Consider the following 24,675-nt stretch of genomic DNA (forward strand, 5'->3'; position numbering starts at 1 on the left):
ATAATTTACAAATCCAGTCATCATTCATTCCATCTGGGTTATTCACAATTCATGCATCAATAACGTTTCAAACAGATAAAGTTATCTTGCAAAAATTCCACCCAATGGCACTTACAATTTTACTAATAAATAGATAGAATCGGTTTTACTCGCCGAGGAAAACTCAAGAGAATAGCGCACAAAGAAATCAAGCACAAGGAGACACGGTCTAAGAAACTGAACCAGAAACTATTGCAATATCTGAGCTAGTCGACTCTAGGACAATTTGGCACAAGTATAACCAGGAGGATTACAGAGAAACACTTGTATAGGACCTTCAACGCAAAACAAGCCAAGGCAACCCACACACCCTGCCACTCATTTATTAAGACCAACAACTACCGCAGCAACCATAGTCACCAGAAATAACAGGGGAGGGTGAGAGAGACATTTCAGAAGCAAATCTGATTACTTGACGTCTACTTGGAGCAATGGGATTGCCCTCATATAAACAACAGGTGTGTCATTATTATACATAACTACAACCCCAGAAAAACTCTGGTTTAGGAAGATAAACCTAATATATTCAACCCATTGGACAAAAGAACTTGGTCCAAGTGGGTGGATTTTTTCTTAGTTCCTAAATTTGATGACCATTTCCAGAAAACTGGGTTTCAATCATCTTGACTTCTTTCCGAAACTTCTCTCCGTATACCAGTGAAAGTAAGATCAGACAATATACCAATTACCCAACTTCAGGACCAGCCTCGCTACTCACACTGATCTTTAAGGTATAGTACATGACCAGAGTGACAAATCCACAATAAGCTGGCAGAGTCAAAGGTGTTTGTCTCCATGTGCTGAACCATTTCTGTTCACAGAAGTTGGAAGAACCACTGTTAGTGAACTACTCCAATGCTCTATACAACTCTAACCCAACTCCCACCACACATGGGACAGCCACATGCCCACTCTTCCAATGCTCTATACAACTCTAACCCAAGTCCCACCACACATGGGACAGCCACATGCCCACCGGCTGATCCACCATACTTCCTTCTCATGTTGATTGGCAGAAGGGTTGCCACCTGGTGAAGCAAAAGCTGAAGTCTGTCTCAAACATCTTATGCACTGCAATAGAAGTCAACACTGTAAGTTGAGAACTAAACTGAAACTATGATCAAAATTTCCTGTTGTGCTACTCTATATCAATGAAGTATCGACATTGCAGCAACGAAAGTTATAGGAATAAGACTATGTTTACAAACCATCTGCTCTTAAATAGAAAAAAAAAATTATATTGAAAAGTAATGCCAAGTGCAATTAAAACTAAATCTGGAAGAAGAATAGAGTTCGAGTGAAGCTTTTTTCTTTGTTTTGCTTTTCCCAAATTATCTCATTGGGCAGATGTTACAATACAGTGATTGACTGACTATTTCATCGGAAAAGCCAAGGACCGATCAGCAAAACAACACATGATGTGGCCTACACACTAACTTCCATTAACTGATCAACATTAAGTAGATTCAACACCAACATACAAGTTGACCTCTGCAGCATTAAACATATGCACCTATGAAAATCTAATACTAGATTGTATACATGTGTCATACATAGAGGGTAGAAAACTGAAATATAACAATTATCATTTGTTTAATGAACAATAAAACCTTTTGATCTTAATAAACCTAGCATTTAAAAATCACTCACCATAGAAAGAGTTAACATTTGGAAATCATTAATAAACTTTTGTGCAACACAGGTAGCAAATATAACATTTATGACATAAAAATACCTCCCAACTCAAATGCAGAATGAAGAGAGCAAATCCCTAGACATTTTCTGGAAATGAAATGAAAGTCATAGCATACATAGACATATGGGAAACTAAAATACCACAACACCAAAACAAACATTGATCATTGTTTAGACGAAGGAATTAAAGCAATTTCAAATAACATCTTGTTATAATTTCAACAAGAAAAATATGTCGACTTTATCCAAGTTAAATTTGTGCATAATAAACGTTAGGATTGACTTCTGTTGTTCACACGTTAGGGACACCGACCTAGTTATTTCTCTCCAATACACAATCCAACTTGCTTAATTATAACATTATGCCTTCATGCAAAGAGATGCCATAGAAAATGAATAAAAGCAAAAAACTGAATCAAGTGATATATAGAGATCCAAAAGTCAGACAAACCTTGTACCAAACCCCTTCAAGCCCAGTCTTCCAAACAGCTGTCACAACATCTCGTCGAGATCCCATTATACCAAGATATGCACCCAGCCCCACTGAAGTATTCAGCCCAAAAGCAGCATCTCTTTCAGACATCCTGCGTTTCCTAGGCCACAAACCATGAGCTCCATAATATACATCACAGTTTTCTAATGAGCTGTACTGTGTCAAATCCCTTGATGGGCTAAGCTTAGAATTGTCATCCACATCTTCTGGATCAGACCAAGGTCCACCAAACATATTTCTCCTGTGCCATTCCTCAGCAGGTGGATGGAGTTCTAACTCACGCAATAGCAGCCCAGCAGCATCTGCACCTCTAGGCCTAGGCATATTCTGCAAGAAAGGGGAATGAGATAAGTGTCTAAGGATTATGGGGATTTCTACCCATCCCTACATGAGTTGTCTTTTTCAAGTTGTTTGCTGTTCTTTTTCCTGTCAAGGAGATTTGAAGTACCAAAAGTGGCCCAATGAGCTCAACAAATATAAACAGCTGAACTCCCCCCACCCGACAAACATTTTTCTTTCACATCTTATTTTCTTGTAGTGCACATAATTGAAAAAGGATGACCCGATATGAGGTTTATGAATGTTAGGAAGGAGCTTCAAGTGAACTACCTGCATGTGAGGTCCCAGGGAAGCTTCAACTACTTCCGGCAATACAGTATAGTTCCCATCAATATAATGAAGGCGGACCTGAATGTTGTTGCTCCCAACCTGAGAAACTGGCAGCGGATGTACCAAACCAGCAGTCCGGCGACAAAGATCCATCAGAATAAGAAAAAGGACCTTCACCTGCAATATAATATCAAATTAATCAATATTCTATCCACAGGATGAAACACTGCCATCTTTCCAGATATCAATAGCCATCCAAATCCACGTTTCACTACTTCATTACCTTCTAAAACAATTATTTTTTTACTTTCTCACAAGGGCTTCCTTTCATCAATATGAAACTTTACATCCACAAAACGTATGGCCTTGACTAATCAACAACTTCGAAAATAAGTATGCATACCGATGAGCCATTTCATAATTCCTCGACAATAACCAACAATCTAGAAAAAAAATGCCTAAATATCAATTATTAGATAACAGTACAAGACTATAAGGAAGAGCTTGTTGATTCAAAACTTCTCAAAGTAAGATACTTACATTAGCAATTAAAATTGAGTTGTCAGAGTGATCAACTAAACTGAAAAAGATTCTCATTCACTACATAACCATTCGAAAATCAGAGAAAGAGATAAAGTAAAGGGACAAAAAAAATTAAATTCATTCTTGAGCTCTCATCATTTTCTAGCTTGCCCATAGTTGTTGCTTTCATGACTTAGATAGCTCAAGATTTCTTGTTCAGATTCTTAGCCAGTTCTTTTTGGCTTCTTAACTCAATATTGAGAACTAGCTCTTTCCTCTTCATGAACTGATAAAATCACTAAAAGTTTCTCAAATATTTTTCATTCTGATAATTTGTATCAGCTGCTGAACCATAGTGGTTATTTATTACTGTCCATTTATCTCTCAGACAGGACGACTGAATAATACATTTAGAGATAACATGGACCTCCTCACCTGAATAATCAGCCTGCTTGCTATATCATAACAAGAATAAGTTTCCGACCAGCTCGATAGAACAGTGGAAGAATCCATTTAGAGAATATAAAAGATCCTGTTTGACAGAGACTTTCCCATCTGGACAGCCTGGCTGTCTCATAACAAGTAACCAACCAACTTCAAGAATTTCTTTCCCATGAATTTTCCCAATCTGATTTGAAAGTGAACTTCGCAATCTCATTACACAGCATATAATGGTGTTTAAGTTTGAATCTGCTCTTTCATTGATTGGAAGTTTCTTCCACTCCTTGGTGCAGTTCATTGGACAGCGATAAGTTGGCATCTTTGCCAACTTATGCTACCTTTTAATGATAAATTCATTCCCATTTGCAAGATTAATGGACTAATAATGGTTTGGATGACATAATTCCATTTTTGGGAGCCTTTGAAGAGAATAAGGATTAGAATAGCTTCCAATACTTGATAAAATTGGACATGAAGACCAAAAGTTGAAGAAAAATTGGTTAAAAGAGCAAAGGGAAAAATCTGAGTAGGCCACGTAGCTGACCCATGTAGTTGGCCTCACCCATGCAGCCAAAGAAAAAAAAATAGCTTCTGGAAGTATCCAGGCAGCTGAGAAAGAAGGGTGTTTTTGCCATACTTTTGGGTGACTTCAAATAGAAACCTAGGCAATTCTTTTGTTTTCAACAGTGAGGAATATATCTTAAATCATCAGTCTGCTGCCCCTCATAATGCACCAAATTCTGAGACTTGGATACCACTAGGAGTCTCCGGCTATTCTGAAACCACCAATTTGGTGCTACATGGAAATTGAGAATTATTCTAAAATGGAGTGATAAAAGTATAGCAATCCAATACAAAGAACAGTTCAAGGAGAAACAAGAGCAACTGGTAAATTAATAGTTTATAAAGTTTACCTCCTCATATGTGTATCCTTGACCAGCATTTCCAGAACCAATCCTAGACCGTTTAGATGGACCTTCTTCAGACCCCTTTGCTCCTGTTCCAACCTGACCGCCTAGCGTTGGTTTTGCACCAGAGTTGGAATCTTCTGTTTTGCCTGGAATACCGGACTGAGGTTTTTGCATTGAAGAATCAGCATTCCTTTGAGCAGCCCCCATAAAACGCGGTAATTGTGTTCCACGGAAGAAAAAACAGAAATGCAGAAGTTGACATAGCCGATGAAGAAAATGGCAGTCCCCTATAAGCCTAACAGCCGGAGTTCCAGGGAAAGTGCCAGTGTTGATACTTATCGGCATAAATGTAGAAGGACCAGTGATGGGGTTTGGGGCTGAACTAGGAACACTGTCGGCTGTACTGCTAATTTTTGCTATAGCTCCTTGTACCCAAGCTTGCATCTGAGTGCTCCCAGCAGAACTTGCAGTACCACCCTGAGCACCTGAAAAGAAGAGGCCCCTGGTTTAGCTCAGAGAAGAGATGTGGATTCTTGGATCCAGGAAGGGATATACCTTAACAGCACATAACAGAGAAGCAAACAAACTAACCCTGGGAAGTGGCAGGAGATGAAGCACTTTGAGTAGGACTAGTCACCATACTCCTACTCCCACCTGTACCTGCAGTAACAGCATGACTAGCCAATGTACGGCAGAAACTTGCATAGCGCCGTAAGCGCGTGATGAAATGAGACGCCAGATCCAGTATCGCATCTACATATGCCTGAATTAAATCATCCCAATACTTGAGAAACTCAAACACTGAACGCAGAAATAGACGTCCTTGGTTACACATACAGAAAGGTGATGATCACCAAGACATCTATCCAATAGCGGGAAACCAGTGGGTGGAGGTACATCGGACAAGTGTAAGAAAATACCTGGATACTTGGCACAAGTGATGGTTCAACAGCCATCGCCTCAGGATCAATACCAAACAGTGTCTCGCTAGAAGCTTGCCATGGCTCCGGAACCAATGCTGATGGGTTTGTTAAAGCTGATTCGATTCCCTTGCCAAGCATATCTAGCAACAATCTTGCTTGCATGTCAAGCACCATTGCCCGGACTTCTTGAGCATTTGTACCTTCTAGAAGCCTGCATTTTATCCTGTCTAGACTCTGCATTATACGGATGAGATATATCAACATTCAACGATATCCAAGAACAGGAGAACTCATAATACATTCCTGAGAATGAACTTTGATGAAATCATGAAATAAACACACAGTTTTAAAATTCAAGAACTACTTGTATGTATGTATGCATGCACAGATTGAATGATAGAAAAACATGATCCAATATCTGATAAGTACATACATGACACAAACACAAAGACACAATCTTCCACACAACACACTATTAGACTAGTATATGATCGAGAGAAACAAAAATTAGTTACATTGCCATCTATCGTAATAGAGGAAGTGTTGTAATTCATATGTTAAATTAAGCAAATTTGATCCTCATGCTCTCAAGATGGAAAATAATTAGAAGTGTAATCCATACACTGCTCCATTATCTTCTCCAAAGTCAGACTGATATCATGCAAGAGCAAAACTCATATAGAGAAAGCAAAGCAAAAAAAAGATGAGCGGAATGTGAAATGCAACATTCGATATCTTCACGTAATTGCTATATTGTCACAAGTATCCATCCAATTTGATACACCAGGATGATATATTTTATTTTTTTTGAAATTGGTAACTTTGTCTATTCCTCAAAAGTCAGTACTAAAACTGTACTGGTCAGTATTTACAACATGTACTTCAATGATACACCAGGATGATAATTTCCTCATATGCAAATGATAGGCTTGAAGTTGGAATTAAATAAAAGAAACACACCGGTCCATACTGCTGTCTATGCTGAGTTGAAGGGAGGGAATGGAAATCTGCATCCAGTACAGCAATGACACTGTTCAAAGCAACTGCATTAAAAACACACATCATTAGTGATTGCCAGATTCTTCATGAACAGGTCTGATCCACCCAGCATCATGAAGTCAAAATTACTCAAACAGAAAAAGGCCAGAGATCAACTGATTTTTAACATCACATCCTCAATCAAGACAAAAAGCAAGGCCAAAAGAAAGCTCAAACTTGAACAAGGGCCTTGAGCAGAACAAGGCGAGACATTATATTAGACTGAAGCACAATCTCTTCAACCACCAATGAGCGACCCCTCCTCTCTTATTTTGAGAAGGTAACATATCCACTATATTCATAAGCATCATCAGCACAAATTTTTTGCTGGAAGCCAATTAATGAGAATCCATAAAGCCACTCAGCTTGATAAACTTTGAGAAGATGGAGGACTTTCGGAAGAGCAAACAGAAAAAAGGCACAGCTGAGGATGTCATGGAAGTGGAATAACTGTCTTCAATTATTCAGAATCAAAGCAGAAGAGACGAAAAACAAGGAAAGCAAGCATGCAAGGACAGGTAATACCCTCCAAACTACACAAGAATTTCAACAAACTAAAACTGCTATAAAAATTTTATTTTGCAGTCCATGAAACCCAAGTAAAGATCTTGCAGCAGAATGACCAACGATTAAGCAAAAAAATTAGTGCTATAAAAGGAACATGTATGCAACTCTAAATTGAAGATATGACATTTCAATTCTTTAGAATCCATATATTGCAAAAGGTGGGGGGCACATTACTTGAACCTGGTGATCAGTACAGAGACTGATTACTGATTACCTCACAAGTAGAACAGGAATGAAATTTTTTATTTCAGAACTCTTTAGTCAGGATTCCTATTAACACATCAAATAGCAAACAATCATAAATCCTGTCATAGACTCATTCAAATCCAGATAATGAATTTTTGGTATCCATAGTATGGAAGGAGACATCGCTTTTGCTAATTCACATTGAAGGGTGATATAAAATTGGTCTGTTTCCGGCATCATATCCATAGTTAACCTATTCATATTTCATCCTCTTCACCAACTCCAAGCTAGATATCAAGGTCCCTAAATCTATTTTAGCTCTTAATCATACATCAAGTTTGAAGTACTTTCCAAATCCATTCCAGCAGTTAAATTCTAAAGCTGCCAACAGACTAAAGCTCTTACCAATCCCATCCTCAGCAGCACTTTGTGTGCATCCCACAGCATCCCACCAATCAACTCCAACCAAAAGACTCCACCAAAATCTTCCAATAAAAAGAAAAACATGTCAGCTCTGGGGAGATGGTTTAATATCATAAATCAATACTTTTCTAACTAGATGTATGTTACCAGTTCCAAAAAATTACTATTCTAACTAGATGCAATAACAATCAGATTGAAATGCATCACTGGACTTGCTAAGTTGCTTTAATATTCATGTACCTCTCAGCAATTGCACGTTCCCAATTCGCAGAATTGGCTTTCACCTGATTACTAGGAACAGCAGGAGGAAGAACTCGAATAATCTTCAATATTGTACAATCTCTGGTGGTATCATGCCAAACAGAAGCTGAGCAGCAACTCGTCGAAGAGAAGGCCGGAGAAGCAATGGCAGATCCAACATCAATATGGTAGTTATCAACAGGGGTGAAGCTTGGACCTGAGAATACATGGACTCCACCTCGTAGAAAAGCGACAGCTATCTCACCACCATGAGCAGAATACACAATACGAGCAAGGGTTCTCACATCACTTGGAAGATCAAAGGGATCAAAACTAACCCTCTTTCCCATCTCAACACCAGAGTCAGCCATATTTTTTCCAAAAGGAACTGGTCCGGCTCCCACAGCTTGGGGTCTCTTAAAATCATTTCCAGCTGGGATACATTTAATTACTTTACTCACCCATACTGTCTGTTTTGGTGCTTGGCCACCGAAGCTGGACGTGGGATTTCCAAATATCTGGTGGAGGACAACATCCTCCACAGATGATTCCCAGCGTTGAACCCTCCATCCTGTGATTGAAGGGCCTTCATCAGGATCATAAGGCGACATATATTGTCCTACAAAAACAAATATAAATTTGTAAAAAGTTGGTGCCAGAAAGAAAACCAGAGAAGGGGAAACCCAACTTCACTAGACAAATTTGAAGGACAAAAAGGGACATTAGGTCCATATCCCTACCCTCAACAATCACAACAGCTATCACAGAACCACCACGGGTCGGGTCAAAAGCAACTGCAGTAACACCAGAACCCCATGTTGTGGTAGCTGTGGATTGAGCAGCAGCTTCAGGACTAACATATGCAGAAAAGTTGGAAACTGGCGAGCAATGAAGCGTGACCATGTCACTGTAATGTTGTTCCGTTAGCTTTTTGCCTTGCTTAGCCTCTTGTAATAAATACTCCTGCGAGCTAAGCAAATATGCAGCTAAAGGGGCATATCCATCCCAAGAAGGTGGATTAAGTGATGCTGGAACCCCATTGCTTACACTTGTCTTCGGAGTTGCTTGAAATCCATTACCAGGGCCAGGTGCTACCTCCCAGACGACAACAGTTGATGGATTGACAATGGGAACTCCAGCAACATGCATTGCTCCAGAGTCTGTTATGATAGCATCAGCAGCCATGATGCCACTAGGCCCCGCTCCCAATAGCCCTTTGCTTGTGCAAAACCACTTTGATGGTGCACCATTCTGATTAGGTGGCCATTGAGACCAGTGGAGCTGAACAGACCCTGATGAGAAGACAGAGCATACACACAGAAAATTTGGCCATCCAGCTGCAGTCAAAATTACAGTATAATTTAGTTAAGGAATTTTTCAGTTGTTTTGAAGAGGAGAAAAGAACACTGTGGACACATGATGGCAAAAGTAGCAAGATCAGCAGCTGATGCAATTGATGGTGAAACGAAAAAGTTATCATTTTCCACGGATTTAGATAGTATCAACCTGCAATTTGATACAAACTTGCGTGGAACGGCTGAAGTAAACTGGGACAGTTCACAAGCTATTCAAGATCACTTCATTTTAGACTTCGCAAGGCTCACCTAAGTTGAACTGAAGCAAACTCGTGACTAGAACAGCAAAGCAGACTAAGTTCAAGGTTTTTTTTACATATAAATTGCATATGGAGGCATAAACCTAAATATTGCTTTTCATAATTCATATGCTACCCCACAAATTCCAAGTTTTCTTTTGAGACAAGGGTACTATGTATTCACAAAAGTATCGTCCACAGAAAATGATGGGCATAGTTCACTTACAATCTCATCAGTGAATATCAAAAGCCTACCCCTAGAGAGATTACAAATTGCCAATGAAATCAACAAAAAGTTCTATATCCCCCCTCATATCCTTTTTACACCAAATATACAAAAGGCTAAGGCTATTCATTCTAATCTTCTCCATGTTGTTGCTCTTATCCTCAAAACATCTAGCATTTCTTTCTTTCCATAAGGTCCACCAAATGCAAGCTGGAATAGCTCAACCAGTCTTCAGGAGAGTGTCTCCGTCCTATCTCCTTCCAGCTGTCTAGAAGCCCTTTAGTAGTCTGTGGAGTTACCTAGCACACACCAAGGATGCAAAAAAACATGTTCCATAAGTTGGTGGCTATCTTGTAACTTTAAAATGATTACTTCTCCTATGTTCTCAACACTGCATTCCCCTAATGCTGTGACATTGAAAACTAAGGAAGTCCTGACCCCTCCTGTCACTGCGTTGTGCAGTTTTGATTGCTGCATATTTAGTCAAAAATCCCAGTATTTTTCTGCTTCTATAAGGTCAGTCCCCTTGTTGAGGTTGGCAATTATACTTGGATAGGTAAGAAATTTGTTGTGTTTGGACTTGGTAAATCTACGACCGAAAGAAGATGACAGCTCATCAATACAGTATGTCTCATCAGAAGGATTAACTACACCAGTCTACATTCAACTTACGCAGCATTTGTTCTCATCATTACTTCTTTTCCAGATTTAAAACCAGCATTCCACTAGTAGTCTATTTTGAAGCTTCCTATTCCTTTTAAGTGTTTATTTAGTTAAAAAACCAGATTTTTGATTTATTTTTTAAAAGAAGATGGATTACCATATCATTGCACCTGTTCTGGCAAAATTTGGCATACCTAGTTGAGCATGCTCGAGCTCTCCATTTTAAGAGTCAATTTATAATATTAAGTCTAGTTAAGTCAAGCCTTTTGAACTTACAGTTCTTATGATTAGGATCATACCATCTTGAAAATCAAGTCCATCAACCAATTTTCATGCTGGAATAACAGGTTCACATCATCTTTCTCCTATTCTATCTTCCACATCCCTTTTCGCTTCCTCTCCACATCATAACAGGCCATGTATAAGTTAATAACAGGCTCAGTTTTAAGTTTTGATACAATCAATGACTCGTAAGCCTACAATAAATGTTCAGGCACTAAGATGCTAAGGATGTGTCCCACCATCTATGGACTACTAAAGAGAGCAATACTAAAAAATAACTATTTCATATGATTATAATTTTACCAATTATTTATCCACATGATTGTTGTCAGTGATTGTAGTTATTATTCTTGGATTACATATATATTTTCTTTTATTCTTCTTCGGTTGCGCATTTTTCCATTGAAGACTGTGCTTTACTTTATCTATGTGCTTAAAGCCCAACAAATCTGGACGCTTTTTCATTTTTCACCTATGACAATATTGCTTTGATATGCACCAGAAATATATTTTGAATCACTTAACATATGTACCAAATAACTACTCATTTGATGGAACATATATTCAAAATAAAGAGCGAAAACAAGGAACCTGCCTGGAGATTGTGGTTGCTGCGAAAGGAATTTCTCCTCAAATGTTGACTTAGCGGAACCGCCCGTTCTTGTTGAAAGCCACCTATACTAAACTTAGGTATAAAAGAATCAAGAAATGAACCGATCGAATTATGCAAGTTTCACAAAACCATAACAATTACATACCGGAGAAACTCCTGATAACCACTTTGTAACAACTGCAATATCTTGATGCCATTCGTAATCTCGCTGCCAACAACTAGCATCTCGTACCAGATTAGCTGAACCCTGTGTACCAAGCATACATTTTAAGTAAGAATAGTTCTTTTTAAAAAAAAAAGTGTGGTGTCAGGACCAGGAACTGGGTAACTCTATCCACAGGGTACCTCCTACCTCTCACCAGCTATCCACCAAGGCTTGGACAGATAGGAAGAAATCACCTAGTGTTCTTTGTTGGAATCTGAGTCTACGACCAACCCACTTCATTGACCATTGGACCACACCCTTAAGTGCAGTAAGTAAGAATAGTTTTTGAAGCAACAAGGCAGAATTAATCTTGAATTTGTAACATATGAGAAAAACCAACACTCAATCAAGATGTTGGCTAGCAGATGTGACATGGAAAAGGTAAGAAACCCCTCACCAAGAACGTGCAAGTAACCAAAAATACATGAAACAAAAAGTGAAAAGGACAACAAAATGCACTATAGTAAACTCCAGAAAAAACAGCTTACTTGTGAAGGCTGAGTCCAGATTGTTATTCTCCCATGAAAGTTAGCTATGAGTAGTGCACGTGGACACGAAGTTGGAGACCATTCAATGAATTGGACGGAATCACGAGGGGAGTCTGTAGAATGTAAAATGCAAAAGATGAAGTATCAAAATAAACCACCTGGCGGTAATCAATCATGCACAAGAGTTAAAAGTGAGCATCTCTTCGGACAAAGCCAGTTCAGTGCAACAACATCACAAGGGGAGTCTGTAGAATGTAAAATGTAAAAGATGAAATATCAAAATAAACCACCTGGCGGTAATCAATCATGCACAAGAGTTAAAAGTGAGCATCTCTTCGGACAAAATTCAGTTCAGTGCAACAACAACACAATGGACCAGAGCTTTACGGCCTATTTAGTTATCTAAAAAGGAAAAAAAAGCACTCTTACGCATTTGAAATCAAAACAAACTAAGTCCTCTTGAAAAGAGGGTGTTTTTAAGCTACTCGAACTATTTTCTAATCCACTGCAATCATGTAAAAGTGTTTTTAAGCTACTCGAACTATTTTCTAATCCACTGCAATCATGTAAAAATTAATCAACTCCAATTTCAATGAATAGTTTTTAATATTATGCTAGAAGGTCAAAGCTTGATTCGGGCTTTGCGTGGAAACTAGAAGGATCATTTTGTCCAGATGCAATCTCACCAAATATTTATGATAATTAGACAATTCAAATTGTCACTTCAAAATGGGCACTCCAAGATATTTTAGTACAAACACTGATAAGCAATCTAGCATCCCATATATGATGGTCGGAAAAATTAAATGTCACAACAAACATTAAGAATTCTTTAATACACTGAAGGTCCGTCACATATTACTCAAAAAGTTGAGAACTTAATTAATTGTTCCTCCATGAAGAGTTGTTTATCCACTGCTTTGCATTGCACCGTCTGTTCAGTTTTCATTTGTTCACCATTTCACAAATATCTCGGATTTTCCTTCTATGTGCGAGAAAATCAGAGGAGGAAACAGAAAATCTCATGCATAAACAACTGCTGGACCTAAAGGAGAGGGCCTCGTTTGTTAGGTTCTAAACATGTTTGCAAAAGGAAGAAAAATCCATGGCCACTGTCAAGTCATTCTACAATACCTGCTATAACATTGAACACAGTGCACTCAGTTGGTCGCTCTGGGATGACGATATGTATAGGGATCCAGAAAGGTGGATTTGCATTTGAACTACAAAAAGGTAGAAGTAATAAGAATAAAACAGTTGAGCGAAAGATATAAAGTGATATCTACAGAATTTGACCACATCGAATTAGCAGAAACACTGGACAGTTATAATATCCATGTGCAGTAAAGTACAGAGTGCTGAAGTAATTTACAGTGATGGAAATCGAGGCTCTAACCTTGGAATCCTTGCACATGTTTCAGACGCACAAGCTATTGCATTTAGCTTTCCACACCAAGCAACAGCACTAAAAAAACATTTCAAAAAAGCAACTCAGTACAAAAGACAATATATCTATCCATTTGAGATGAAAGCAACTGCCAGAGGAACAAGGAGAAAAAGAGTGAGAGAGAGAGAGAGAGGGGAGAGAGAAAGAGAGAGAAATAACATCAAAAGCATGTTCTTGATTGTGAAACCAAGGATTTATACATGTTTGATAGTGATTTCAAGGATATATGCATACTAATAAATGTGTGATAGATCATGAAAGGAGATTTCCTTTCCATGTTCTCTGAGTCAAGAACAGTCTACACTCTACAGATCATAGCAAAGCAGAGTCACAGCATAGGAGTTGGAAATTTTCAAAAGAGAACTACTTTTTTTATAACCGTGGTGTTCAGGCTAGTTTTCACGCATCTCAACTAATTCCACGGGATACCTTTCACTTCCCACCAGCAGCAAGTACCACGTAACTCTGTCCACCAAGACTAAGATATATGGGAAGAATCACCTAGTTTTTTTGTCTCCACTGAGATCTCATGGCTCTCAACCACTTCATTGACCACTAGGTCATAACCTTGGATGCTTTCAAAAAAGAACTTCTATGCCAAAATACTCATTCCATAATGAACATCCAGGAGATGAGAGTTCTCTTTTGAAACTGATAGGTTGCTAAACAATTTTAGACAGGTTGGAATCTTTATCAAGAAGAAAAATCAGACATGTCTGGAAGATTATCTTGACAAAAAGTATGTTTTAAACATTTATACAGTGAATGTGCACAGGAATGTTATACAAGGAATCTTCAAAGCTTCTAGTAGAGAGACTCAAGAGGGTGATACATAGCCTGGTGGATAGGCATCAGATGGCTTTTATCAAGGGCAGACAAATTATGGATGCCATTTTGATAGCTAATGAATGCATAGAGACCAGACAAAGGAGTAATAAGCCAGGAATTGCATGCACGCTGGACATACAAAAAGCCTATGACTTCTTAAACTGGGACTTTCTTATACAAATGTTGGGAAGTATGGGTTTTGGGGCCCGATAAGATGGATAAAACATTGTATCGGCACTGTCAGGTTCTCTATACTTGTAATAGAGTACCCACTGGCTTTTTCCCGAGACAAAGGGTCCTCTTTCCCCATTTTTATTCATCTAAGCTATGGAAGGAATGAGTAACCTCATTAATACAGCAAAGGGAAAAGGATGGATCAAGGGGTTCCAAGCAGGAGAACTTTCTAGTTTAGAGATAACTCATCTATAATATGCAGATGACACATTGGTATTTTGTAGAGCTGAGACAAAACAAATACTGATTTTGAGGGTCATTTTTGTCATTTTTGAAGCTGTATCTAGTCTCCACATTAACTGGGGGAAAAACTTCATCTATCCTATCAATGGTGTGCTTAATACAGAAGTTTTGACCAGAACACTAGGAGGCAAGGTTGGGGAGCTTCCAACTACTTACCTAGGTATGCCTTTGGGAGCTAAAAGCAAGTCCAGAGACATATGGAATGGGGTACATGAGAAATGTGAAAAGAGACTCATTAACTGGAAGAGTTAGTACTTGTCCTTGGGAGGAAGATCGACTTTAATTAACAGTGATTTTACAGTGTGATGGATGCATTACCCTCTTATATGATGACAGTCTTCCTTATGCCTGCCAATGTATCTAATAGCATTGATGCTCTTAGAAGAAATTTCTTATGGCAAGGCAATGAAGATAAGAAGAAGTTTCATCTTTCTTTTTTTTTTTTGAGAATGATACTTTTTTTCCTGTTAAATGGAAAGACCTGATGGTGAGTAAAAACACAGGAGGCCTAGGCATAAGAAATCTAAGGAATCAAAACCAGAGACTAATGATGAAGTGGTTGTGGAAGTTTGCAAATGAAGATAACATGCTCTGGAAAGAGGTCACCAAAATATGGCATGGAAAATATGTGGATGACAAATGATAAGTACTTCATATAAATGCACTGTATGGAGGAAAATCAGAAATCTATGGCCAGTGCTATATCACAGAACCAAGGTAGAAGTGGGAGATGGGTCAAAGACACCCTTCTGGGAGGATAAGTGGAATGGATCTGTCCCTATGAAACAGTTGCATCCTGAATTGTTTACTTTATGCCAACATCAATAGGCCACTGTGGCTACAATGTGGACTGGACAAAGATGGGATTTGTTCTTAAGGAGGAACCTTCAGGATTGGGAGATTGACTAAGTGGCAGAATTTCAAGATTCAGTAAGGTCTTTCAGCAACCTCACTGATAAGAAGGACTTATTAGTTTGGCAAAATGATACCAAAGGTCAATTCTCAGTAAATTCAGTGTATAAGAAACTCAACAAGAATGCTGGACAGGAGATGGAATGGCCATGGAAGATCATCTGGAAACCAAAAGTACCCTACAGAGTAAACTACTTCATGTGGCTATTAACAAAAGAAGCAGTTTTGACTCATGAAAATCTAAAGACAAGAGGCTATCAGTTGGCTTCTAGATGTACTTTATGTGGAGAACATGCTGGGACAATTAACCATCTTTTTTTGCATTGTACATGGCCATAACAATTATGGAGAATGAATGTGCATCTGTCTAAAGGGAATCAGATGGGTGAAACCAGGGAGCATTAAAGGAGTCCTGAGCAGCTGGAATAGAGATGGCAATGCTTCTGACAAGGAGAAGAGATGGAAACTTGTCCCGGCATGTATTTGGTGGACAATCTGGAAAGAGAGAAACAGCAGGAGTTTTGAAAATTGGCAGAATAGCTTACAGAAGATCAAGATGGACTGCTCAGCTCTTTTCTATTTTTGATGTAAACAAGATATATTAACTAGGACGGAAGATATCTTTGATGTGCTAGATTGTTTATAAGCAGCAGTTTTCGACTAAGACTGTTTTATTCTGTAAGTTGTAAAACTTTTGAAGGGGAACTACACTTTTGTTTTAGTATACCTGTGGATATATAGACTAGAGTTACCAGTTTCAGAAAAAAAATCTTCACCACTTTCTACAATGTAGCAAGATAAATAGAGAAACTTCTGTCTTATTCTCTAAAGTTCCCTTCACTGGATGGATTAAAACTAACTCCTCTATTAAGATTTAGGAACAAATGAGGAAGTACTTCAGTCTCTAACATAGTAAACCCCTCTGGTCTCTTGTTAAAGGTACTTAACCTATCGTCTTATGTAACTTATTAGAAAAAAGAAGATGATTACCCCATTGAGGGCATAAGACGCAATGGCAAAGCAAATTTGAAATTTCTCAGATTAGCATGCAACTACACTTACCAGGATGATTCTCTCTCTATCTAGAAAGTGAAATAACTCTAGGAACAAAAATACTGAAACTAAAAAAAACATTGAACTTTCCCTCTGTCGTTCTGTAAGACCATAATGAGACTGCAGTTTCTGTTTTTCTTCTCATATCTTCCATATTCCACTGAAACTTCATTAAAAATAACATATTTTTGACTAATTCATTTTGCATAGGTGAACTACTGCATGTATGAACAAATTATAGGGCCCAAATCCTTATAATATATCTAGAAAGTTAAACTTTAGTGATGATTATATTGGGAGCAGAATGTTCTAATAATAGTATTGGTCGGCAAATGATCGGACTAACAAGTCAACACTTCGATCAGCAACTAGCTATCACTTGAGGCAGTGAGCTCAACGTACAGCAACTTTAGAACTCAATTCAGTGACTTCCACCGCCTCAACAGTTAAACTGCGAAGTTCCAACAAGTTCTCCACTTCCAGCATAACTAAGTAAACCTCTAACAGACTAATCTCACTTTTTCTGCTTTTTTTAAATTCGATCGTATCCTTACTTTAGTTATAAGGAAAAAAAATATTGATATCATCTTCTAAGTCATGTAGCCAGAATTGAGATGTAGCATAAACAAAATTTTAAAAAATCACCTGAAATTGCGGCAAAGTTCAGGAACACTCATTTTATGAAGCAAATTTGACCTAGGTTGTTTGAGCCTAATACAAAAGACGACAGCAGGATTGACAGTATCCTCATCCATGGGATCATCGTCAACAGAAGAGACCTCCTTCTCCGTCACCATAGCCACAATTGCAGCAGGATGATCGTCGTCGTCGTCTTCAATAATGATATCCGGTTTCTCGTGAACCTTATTAGTAGAAGGTTCTAGAGAATTGGTAATCACAGAAGAAGACTCTTCCTCCTTCTCCACTTCAGTATCTTTAGCAACAGGTGGTTGTTGATTGTTCATTTGAATAAACCAAAAAGGCCCAAAAACCCTAATATATAATATAATTATATATGTATACGTATATAGTGAGAGAAAGGCAGAGAGAGGGGTTAGAGAGAGAAGTGGTTGGCCGAAAAAAAGTCTTTGCCAGTTGAAGGCGACAGGAATCACTATGGTGACTGTGTGGGGTTAGGGTTTGAGTGGGGGAGGAGGAATGTGAACGGAGATTCCAGCTAGTGGGGATTTATTCGGCTTTTCATTTTACTATTAAAACTACTACACTGTTATAAGTGTGGAAGCCAAAATCACTGATAACGTTTTTCAATTGGGGCTGAGTGGGGGAGCTTGTGATAAGACGGGGTAACCATTAAATTAACAAACAATACTACTATGATAAAAAGGTTGTTTTATCTTTACTTCAATAAATTATGTTAAATTGAGTAAAAATATTCTCTATTCATTAATTTAGGCAAAAAAAAATATTAGATTAATTACGGAAATCTCACATTTTAATTTACTTATTATTATTATTACTTATCAATTTTATAAATTTTTTATTTTCGCTCATTAAATTAATGTATTCTGCACATTACATTATATCATGTATAAAATGTACTTCGGGCATTATACTAGAGTATCTCGCGCATCAGATTAGTTTATCTCGCACATCAAACTAATGTATCTTACGCATTAGATTAATATATCAGTGGTTATATTATTGTATCCGTTTTGAGAGATTTTTGTAATTATAAACTTTTAAGAAATAGATTATAATTTTGCCTTAATTTTCTGTAATTTGCCCAAAGATATTCATATAGTCAAAACTTTAGTCAAAAAATTACCATATGGCTACTTTTGACTCAAAAATGTTATTTTCTTATTAAACATTCTTTTTTTAAACTTTTCCTTAAAAAAATTGTGTAAACAATATAGAGTAAAATTTTAGGTTTAGCAAACATAAAAATTATATTTGTATGTTATAGTTATAATTATATATGGAACATCAGATTTGTATATATCGTTGACAGGAGTGTCAGATTTTTGTATAAATCGTTGGTAGGCCCTCGTTTTTATAAAGGGCAACTTTCACCTATAGCAAACATAAAATTCATATTTGTTTGCTATAGCAAAATTCGCATTATTGCGTTTTATATCAAACATATATATGTATGATTCGTTATATATACAATTGAAGCAAATTGTATACAACGAGAAAGAGATAAATTATATACAATTTGAATTGTATAAAACGAGAAAGCGAGAACGACAAAATTCAATTGTATACAACGAGAAAGAGATAAATCATATACAATTTGAATTGTATAAAACGAGAAAGTGAGAAAGGCGAAAAAGAGACTTGTGCAGAGAAAATATAATTTAATCGAGTTGTATAAAACGAGAAAGAGAAAAATTATATATAATTTGAATTTGTATACAATGAGAAAGGCAAGGGATACTTGGACAGAAAAATACTTGTATTGTATAATTATAAGTGTATTGGACGAAGATGTATGTATTTGCATGCATTTATACAATCTTCTCTCACTTTATACAAGTAGAAACACAATTTATACAATTCTATTGTATAAAGCGAGTGAGGCGAGCGACAGGAATATGCGAGCGAGAGAGGAGAGAGGTGAGAGAGAATATGAGAGAGATAGAGACTGACAAACAGTTTGTTATGGAACACAAATAAATTAAAGGATAGCTACTATATTTATTTTATATTATTAGTTTGTCATTTTATACAATTATCTCTTTTATAAAAGCATAGCGATTGTATATGTATTTCGGTTAGATAATTATATATATTTAATTATTATATTTATATATCAATAATTGTGTTTGTATATCTGCATAAAATTTGAATTTGTATACAATTAAATCAAAATAAGACAATTGTATATCAAATCTTTCTCTTGCTTTATATAACACAAATTATACATCGTAATTTGTATAATTTAATTTTTATAAAGTGAAAAATAAAGAAAGACAAAGAGAGAGTCAATAGAAGAAGATCGGTAATAACTTTAAGTGAATAGGAGGAAAGGTGCTATTTTGTCAATTCAATTGTTGGTCTTCTTACATATCAAGCCCAACTTGGTCCATGGGAAAATCAAACTGGAAGGCCCAATTGTATATTTGACCCACTAATTTTGTGAACCAGGTTGAGATATCTTGAAGTAACAAAATTGGCATTGTCAAATATCCAAACAATATGGAAGTCAAAATTATTATGCCTTTTGTTGGTCATTCTTTTTCACCAAGAGAAAGCTGTAAAGATTTTTTAGGAAAAAAAAAATTTATCAGAAAATTCGGTCAAAATTTAATTAATGAGATTTATTTTTTATGTAATTTTATTTTTTAAATATTTTTATTATTTTGTTTAGTTTTAATACCTTTTACTAAAAAAAGAAAAAAAATCAGTTTATTTTAAATAAAAAAATATTATAATTTTTAAAATTTTCTGGCCATTTAGTACTCTCGATTTTTTATTGTCATAATTTCATGATTACACGGGTGTTTTGAAGTAATAATAAAATTATTTTTGTTTGATATTTATAAATTGCGAGTTTAAGCCAAGAAATTATTCACTATGTGGCCTTTTACCGCCGCAAGGCTGGCTAATCGAAACAACTAATCAAATGACATTCCCTTAGAAGTTAGAACGCACTTTAGAGACAATGAAGCTAGGATTTTGAGTTAATGATTTTTATATTTTTGTAAAAAGAAAATTATTGAGTTCTTGATAATTTATTTAATGCATATATTAAGTGATTTTTTTTAAAACACGAATATAAGTTTGCATCGAAGACTAAAGATACTGAATTATAATGAATTCGTAGGCAGAAAACTAGCTCTACCACTAATATCATCCTTCCTGATTATCATGTGTGAACATAAAAATTATTTATAAAATATGAAATCGAGAAGATAATGGACTTAAATGTCATATATAAAACTTATTTTTTTTGCTTCTAATAGAAATACTATTTTCTTAATTTTCACTAAACTTGTTTTCCTATCAATTATATTTTTTTTTATCAATTAATCATGGAAAAAATGATAAATAATACAATTTCTTTTTTTTTTCTTCTTTCTCTTGAGCTTTTTCAATCAACATTTAAATTTATCAAGCATGGACAATTATGTGTCTAATTAAATCGAAAATAACAGGACAATCATATGTCTTGTCTGATATAATAAATATGTACAGATTGTCAAATTATACTACTACAAATTGATATTATCTTGATGAAGTCCAAATTATATTTAATTTCGAAAGTTGCTATGGGAACTGATAAAGACAGAATTGGGTAAAAGTCAAATGTGATTTATTTTATTTTATTTAAAAAAAGGAATTACTATTCTCAACTGGAACAAATATTTATGTCTATCTATCAACTGTTTAAATTTGAGACTTGTTAATTAAATTCAAAAATAAATTTAAAAGTCCAAAATGATTGAACTTGAACCCAAATCATCGTTGTCATTTGCCAATGACGCTTTCAAAACTAGGTGGAGAATCATTAATCATCATTAACTAGATTATGCTTAGATCGCTAATGACAAAAATAACTATTTTTATTTTTATTTATTTTTTTTTTTTAAAAAAAAGGTCAAACAAGAAACATGGGATCCATTTGAGAAAAAAAAAATATTTTTTTAATTAATTAATCCAACTTCTGCTTAACTTTTGTTTGGTAAATATTGGGTTTAATCTAGTCAATTATAACTTCTTCCTTGTTTGACAAATATCTAAAACTAGACATAAATGGTCGTGCTAGACATAGGTAGTATTTAGATAGTGAATAAAATTATAATATGATTTTTAAATATTTTGAGTTGTTAATTACTAAAATTTATAGTATTTTTATGTAATTTTTAAATAATATATATTACTTCTCTTACTCCAATGTATAGTACTTAGTTTTTAAATTACATACTATATGTTACTTTTTTGTTTATTGCAATTTTATAATTTATAATATTTTTTACGTAAATTTTTAATAATATATGTTACTTCTCTCGTCCTAATGATGTAGCAAAAATAGAATTTCAAAAGCAATCAAATGTTGTTAATTATTGAAATTTACAAGACTTTCTATGTTGTTTCCAAATTAAATAATGCATGTTATTTTTTTATCCTATTTTACATCACACATAGAGAATAATTTTATGAATCAGTTAATTTTTTATATGTTTTTTTACAAATAATTTAAATTGACAAGTATCATGATTTGTGGTATTTTTTTACACAATTTTTAAATATTTAAGAAATTACAAAGCTGCACAAACAAATTAAAACTGAAGAATCACTAAAAAATAAAAAATAACGCGGCTGCCAGATAGACATATCGATCATGACCTACCTGATTATTGTCACTTATATATATATATATATATATATATATATATATATATATATATATATATATATATATATATATATATAAAAGACTTGCGTGCAAGTTTTATATATACTAGTATTAAAATGCTTTAACATGGTATATAGCAAATATTATATATGCAATTATCTATACATACAAAGGATATTGAAATACATAAATAATTGAATTAATTGAGCAAGTAATTAAATTTTTTTTTATATATTTTTCTTATTAAGCTTATTATACTATACTTGTTTAATATGATTATCTCTTTTGTATGAATAAAGGCTATGAGATTATTGAAATGAGATTTAATATGCATTCGAAAGATATCGATTGAGATTTCTTTTTTTTTTTTAAAAAAAAAACAAAAATAAAGAAAATTGAATCTAGATTGAGTTTTCCACAGGCGGCAAAATAAGTATTATTTTTTTATTAAAAAAATTATGATCGAAGTTGATTAAGACAGCAAAAGAAAACCTTAAATTTTGTTAAATCAAAGTCACACACATGACTTGAATCAACTTTGTTTCCATCAAAAGTAAATTTGAATAAATACTCCATCCATTTTATATTATTTGACACTTGTTATTTGATACACTTGAAAAATATATATATATATTTATTAAACTAATTTTATTAATTATTTTATATAATTTCAAATTTGACATGTTAAAGTATAAAATAAAATTGAAGGAGTACTCGGTAGTCCTTTTAGAAATGGCTTGATTGAGTATAAGTCGTATGTTTTGATCAGTCATTGTTTATTTATTTATTTTTCATTATGCACGACAGCCAAAATTATTGCAATTAGTTGTTTTTCTAGAAAATTATACATGCGCAGAAAATATTTTAATATAGCTCCCTCATTCATTAAAAAAATATTAAAGATAATTGAGTACAATCGTGAAAAAATGATAATTTATATAGCTTGTTTTGATATTTATACGCGATGATTTATATTTATTTTCATGTCATAAATCACATAAAAGATATAAATTATACTAAATGAATTTGGTGTGAGAACTCAACTGAGAATGCATTCACGTGAGAATCGATCTATAACATCTTTTACGACTTATGAGATATCTTGCTGCACCAACTCAGTCACCTTTACGAATAACAATTATAATTAAGTTGACGTTGGTCAATTTAATATTTTTTTTGGTTTTTAAAAAATAGGCTATTATTTTGACTAATTCTCATTTGGTTTTCGAAGTCTTACTTTGACATTCTAGATTGCTCAACAATTTATATGGAAATTTCGCTACTAATTTGTTTCTTTCTTTGTTTTCCATTATCACAGAAATACATCACTGTCTATAATGACTAAATTAACAATGATGAAATCTAATTTGATACTTTAACTAACCACTATTATTTTAATTAAATGAATAGATGATGGATTTGAATATATTTTAATAGCTCTGCTGTCATTTTGCTATGAGCCATTATTAAGTCAAACTTTAATTTTGAGTATAGTTTATTGTTACCTAGTCTTAATAGTATCCACTTATTAGACATTTACCTAACTAATCAAAGTTTGTTTTGGTTAATACTCTATATAGCTTGACTAATTTTAACTACCCTAAACAGAGTATTCAATAATAAATTAATTTTTACTTCTAGTACTGTTATTTAATAAAATTGATGTAATTTCGTGCTCTTTTTTTTGGGTTTTCTATGCAGGAGTGTTTTGTGGAATAGAAATTAGTAAAAGATAAAAGAAAAGAAAAAAAAAAGTAAAAGAGAATAGTCTTTTTATTTTTTCCAACTTTGAATGGGTTGAAGAGAATAGAAATAATCCTAAATGATAAGAAAAAATCAATTGTCTCGTAATTGAAAAACTATAATCTCTTTTGAATTATGAGGTAGAATTAGTGAAAATAATTTACAAAAATCTATATAGACAATATTTTACATAGTTGAAATAGTCCTGTTGATATGTGTACTTTAAATTAAATATTTGGTAGAATTTATTAATTTTTCGAGAAAAAAATTATAAATCAGAGAAACTTTTTATATGGAGAAATGAATTGAATAAAATTTTATATAACTTACCTCGACATGTTCGAAACATAATTTGTAACCATAGTAGCACGTGAATTTAAAATACTTTTTTAAAAATAAATTCAGTATTAACCACCAGTTGGGCATAAATGAACCAAAAATGTAACTAAAAATTAATAATTACCTTTTTAACAAAACATATATTACTCTCTTCCTCCCGTGTCTGGGGAATATATGAATGTCTTTCTCCCGGCTTACTACGATTTCCGGGTGGGAAGAAAGTCATTGCCAGCTCTTTGAACGAATACGCCCTTGGGCCGCAGGAAGAGCATCTCTCTCTGTCTATTCAAAGATCCGAGACTGCTAGTCCATTTTTATTTATCATGTTATATTTTTTTGAAAGTCAATTTAATTAGTTTTTAAAGTTAAATTGAATTACATAGTTCGATAATAAT

General features: G+C 34.7%; 1 protein-coding gene across 5 annotated transcripts; it reads right to left on the reverse strand.

The window, feature by feature from the left end:
* Positions 1-209: 209 nt before the first annotated feature.
* On the reverse strand, positions 210-18,171 carry LOC101267765 (mediator of RNA polymerase II transcription subunit 16). 5 transcript variants are annotated; one of them, XR_011215051.1, is made up of 17 exons: positions 17,521-18,091; positions 13,555-13,623; positions 13,293-13,381; positions 12,159-12,271; positions 11,611-11,712; positions 11,448-11,532; positions 8,828-9,424; positions 8,088-8,706; positions 7,830-7,909; positions 6,594-6,676; positions 5,631-5,867; positions 5,302-5,473; positions 4,714-5,195; positions 3,120-3,279; positions 2,837-3,013; positions 2,186-2,554; positions 430-1,110 (listed from the first exon to the last, which is right to left on the reverse strand). XR_011215051.1 is itself a non-coding variant. In XM_004232801.5 (16 exons), exons 1-16 carry the CDS (start codon positions 17,838-17,840, stop codon positions 964-966), a joined length of 3,741 nt encoding a protein of 1,246 aa, XP_004232849.1. In that variant the 5' UTR covers positions 17,841-18,171; the 3' UTR covers positions 210-963. The 5 variants fall into 5 exon arrangements, 4 of the variants coding, with proteins under 4 accessions (XP_004232849.1, XP_010316732.1, XP_069150583.1 ...); XM_004232801.5 differs by lacking the exon at positions 3,120-3,279 and having other exon boundaries at positions 210-1,110; positions 17,521-18,171; XM_010318430.4 differs by lacking the exon at positions 3,120-3,279 and having other exon boundaries at positions 210-1,110; positions 11,448-11,527; positions 17,521-18,102.
* Positions 18,172-24,675: the final 6,504 nt, after the last annotated feature.

Source organism: Solanum lycopersicum, chromosome 2 (assembly GCF_036512215.1).
Source record: "Solanum lycopersicum chromosome 2, SLM_r2.1".
In the NCBI taxonomy this organism is placed as follows: Eukaryota; Viridiplantae; Streptophyta; class Magnoliopsida; order Solanales; family Solanaceae; genus Solanum; species Solanum lycopersicum.

Coding starts and splice junctions, on each gene's coding strand:
- LOC101267765 (XM_004232801.5), bottom strand. CDS start 17,840: ATGAACAATCAACAACCACCTGTTGCTAAAGATACTGAAGTGGAGAAG. Junction 12,272..13,292: donor TGTGTTCAATGTTATAGCAG/GTATTGTAGAAT, acceptor TACATTCTACAG/ACTCCCCTCGTGATTCCGTC. Junction 5,474..5,630: donor CACTTGTGCCAAGTATCCAG/GTATTTTCTTAC, acceptor GATTTAATTCAG/GCATATGTAGATGCGATACT.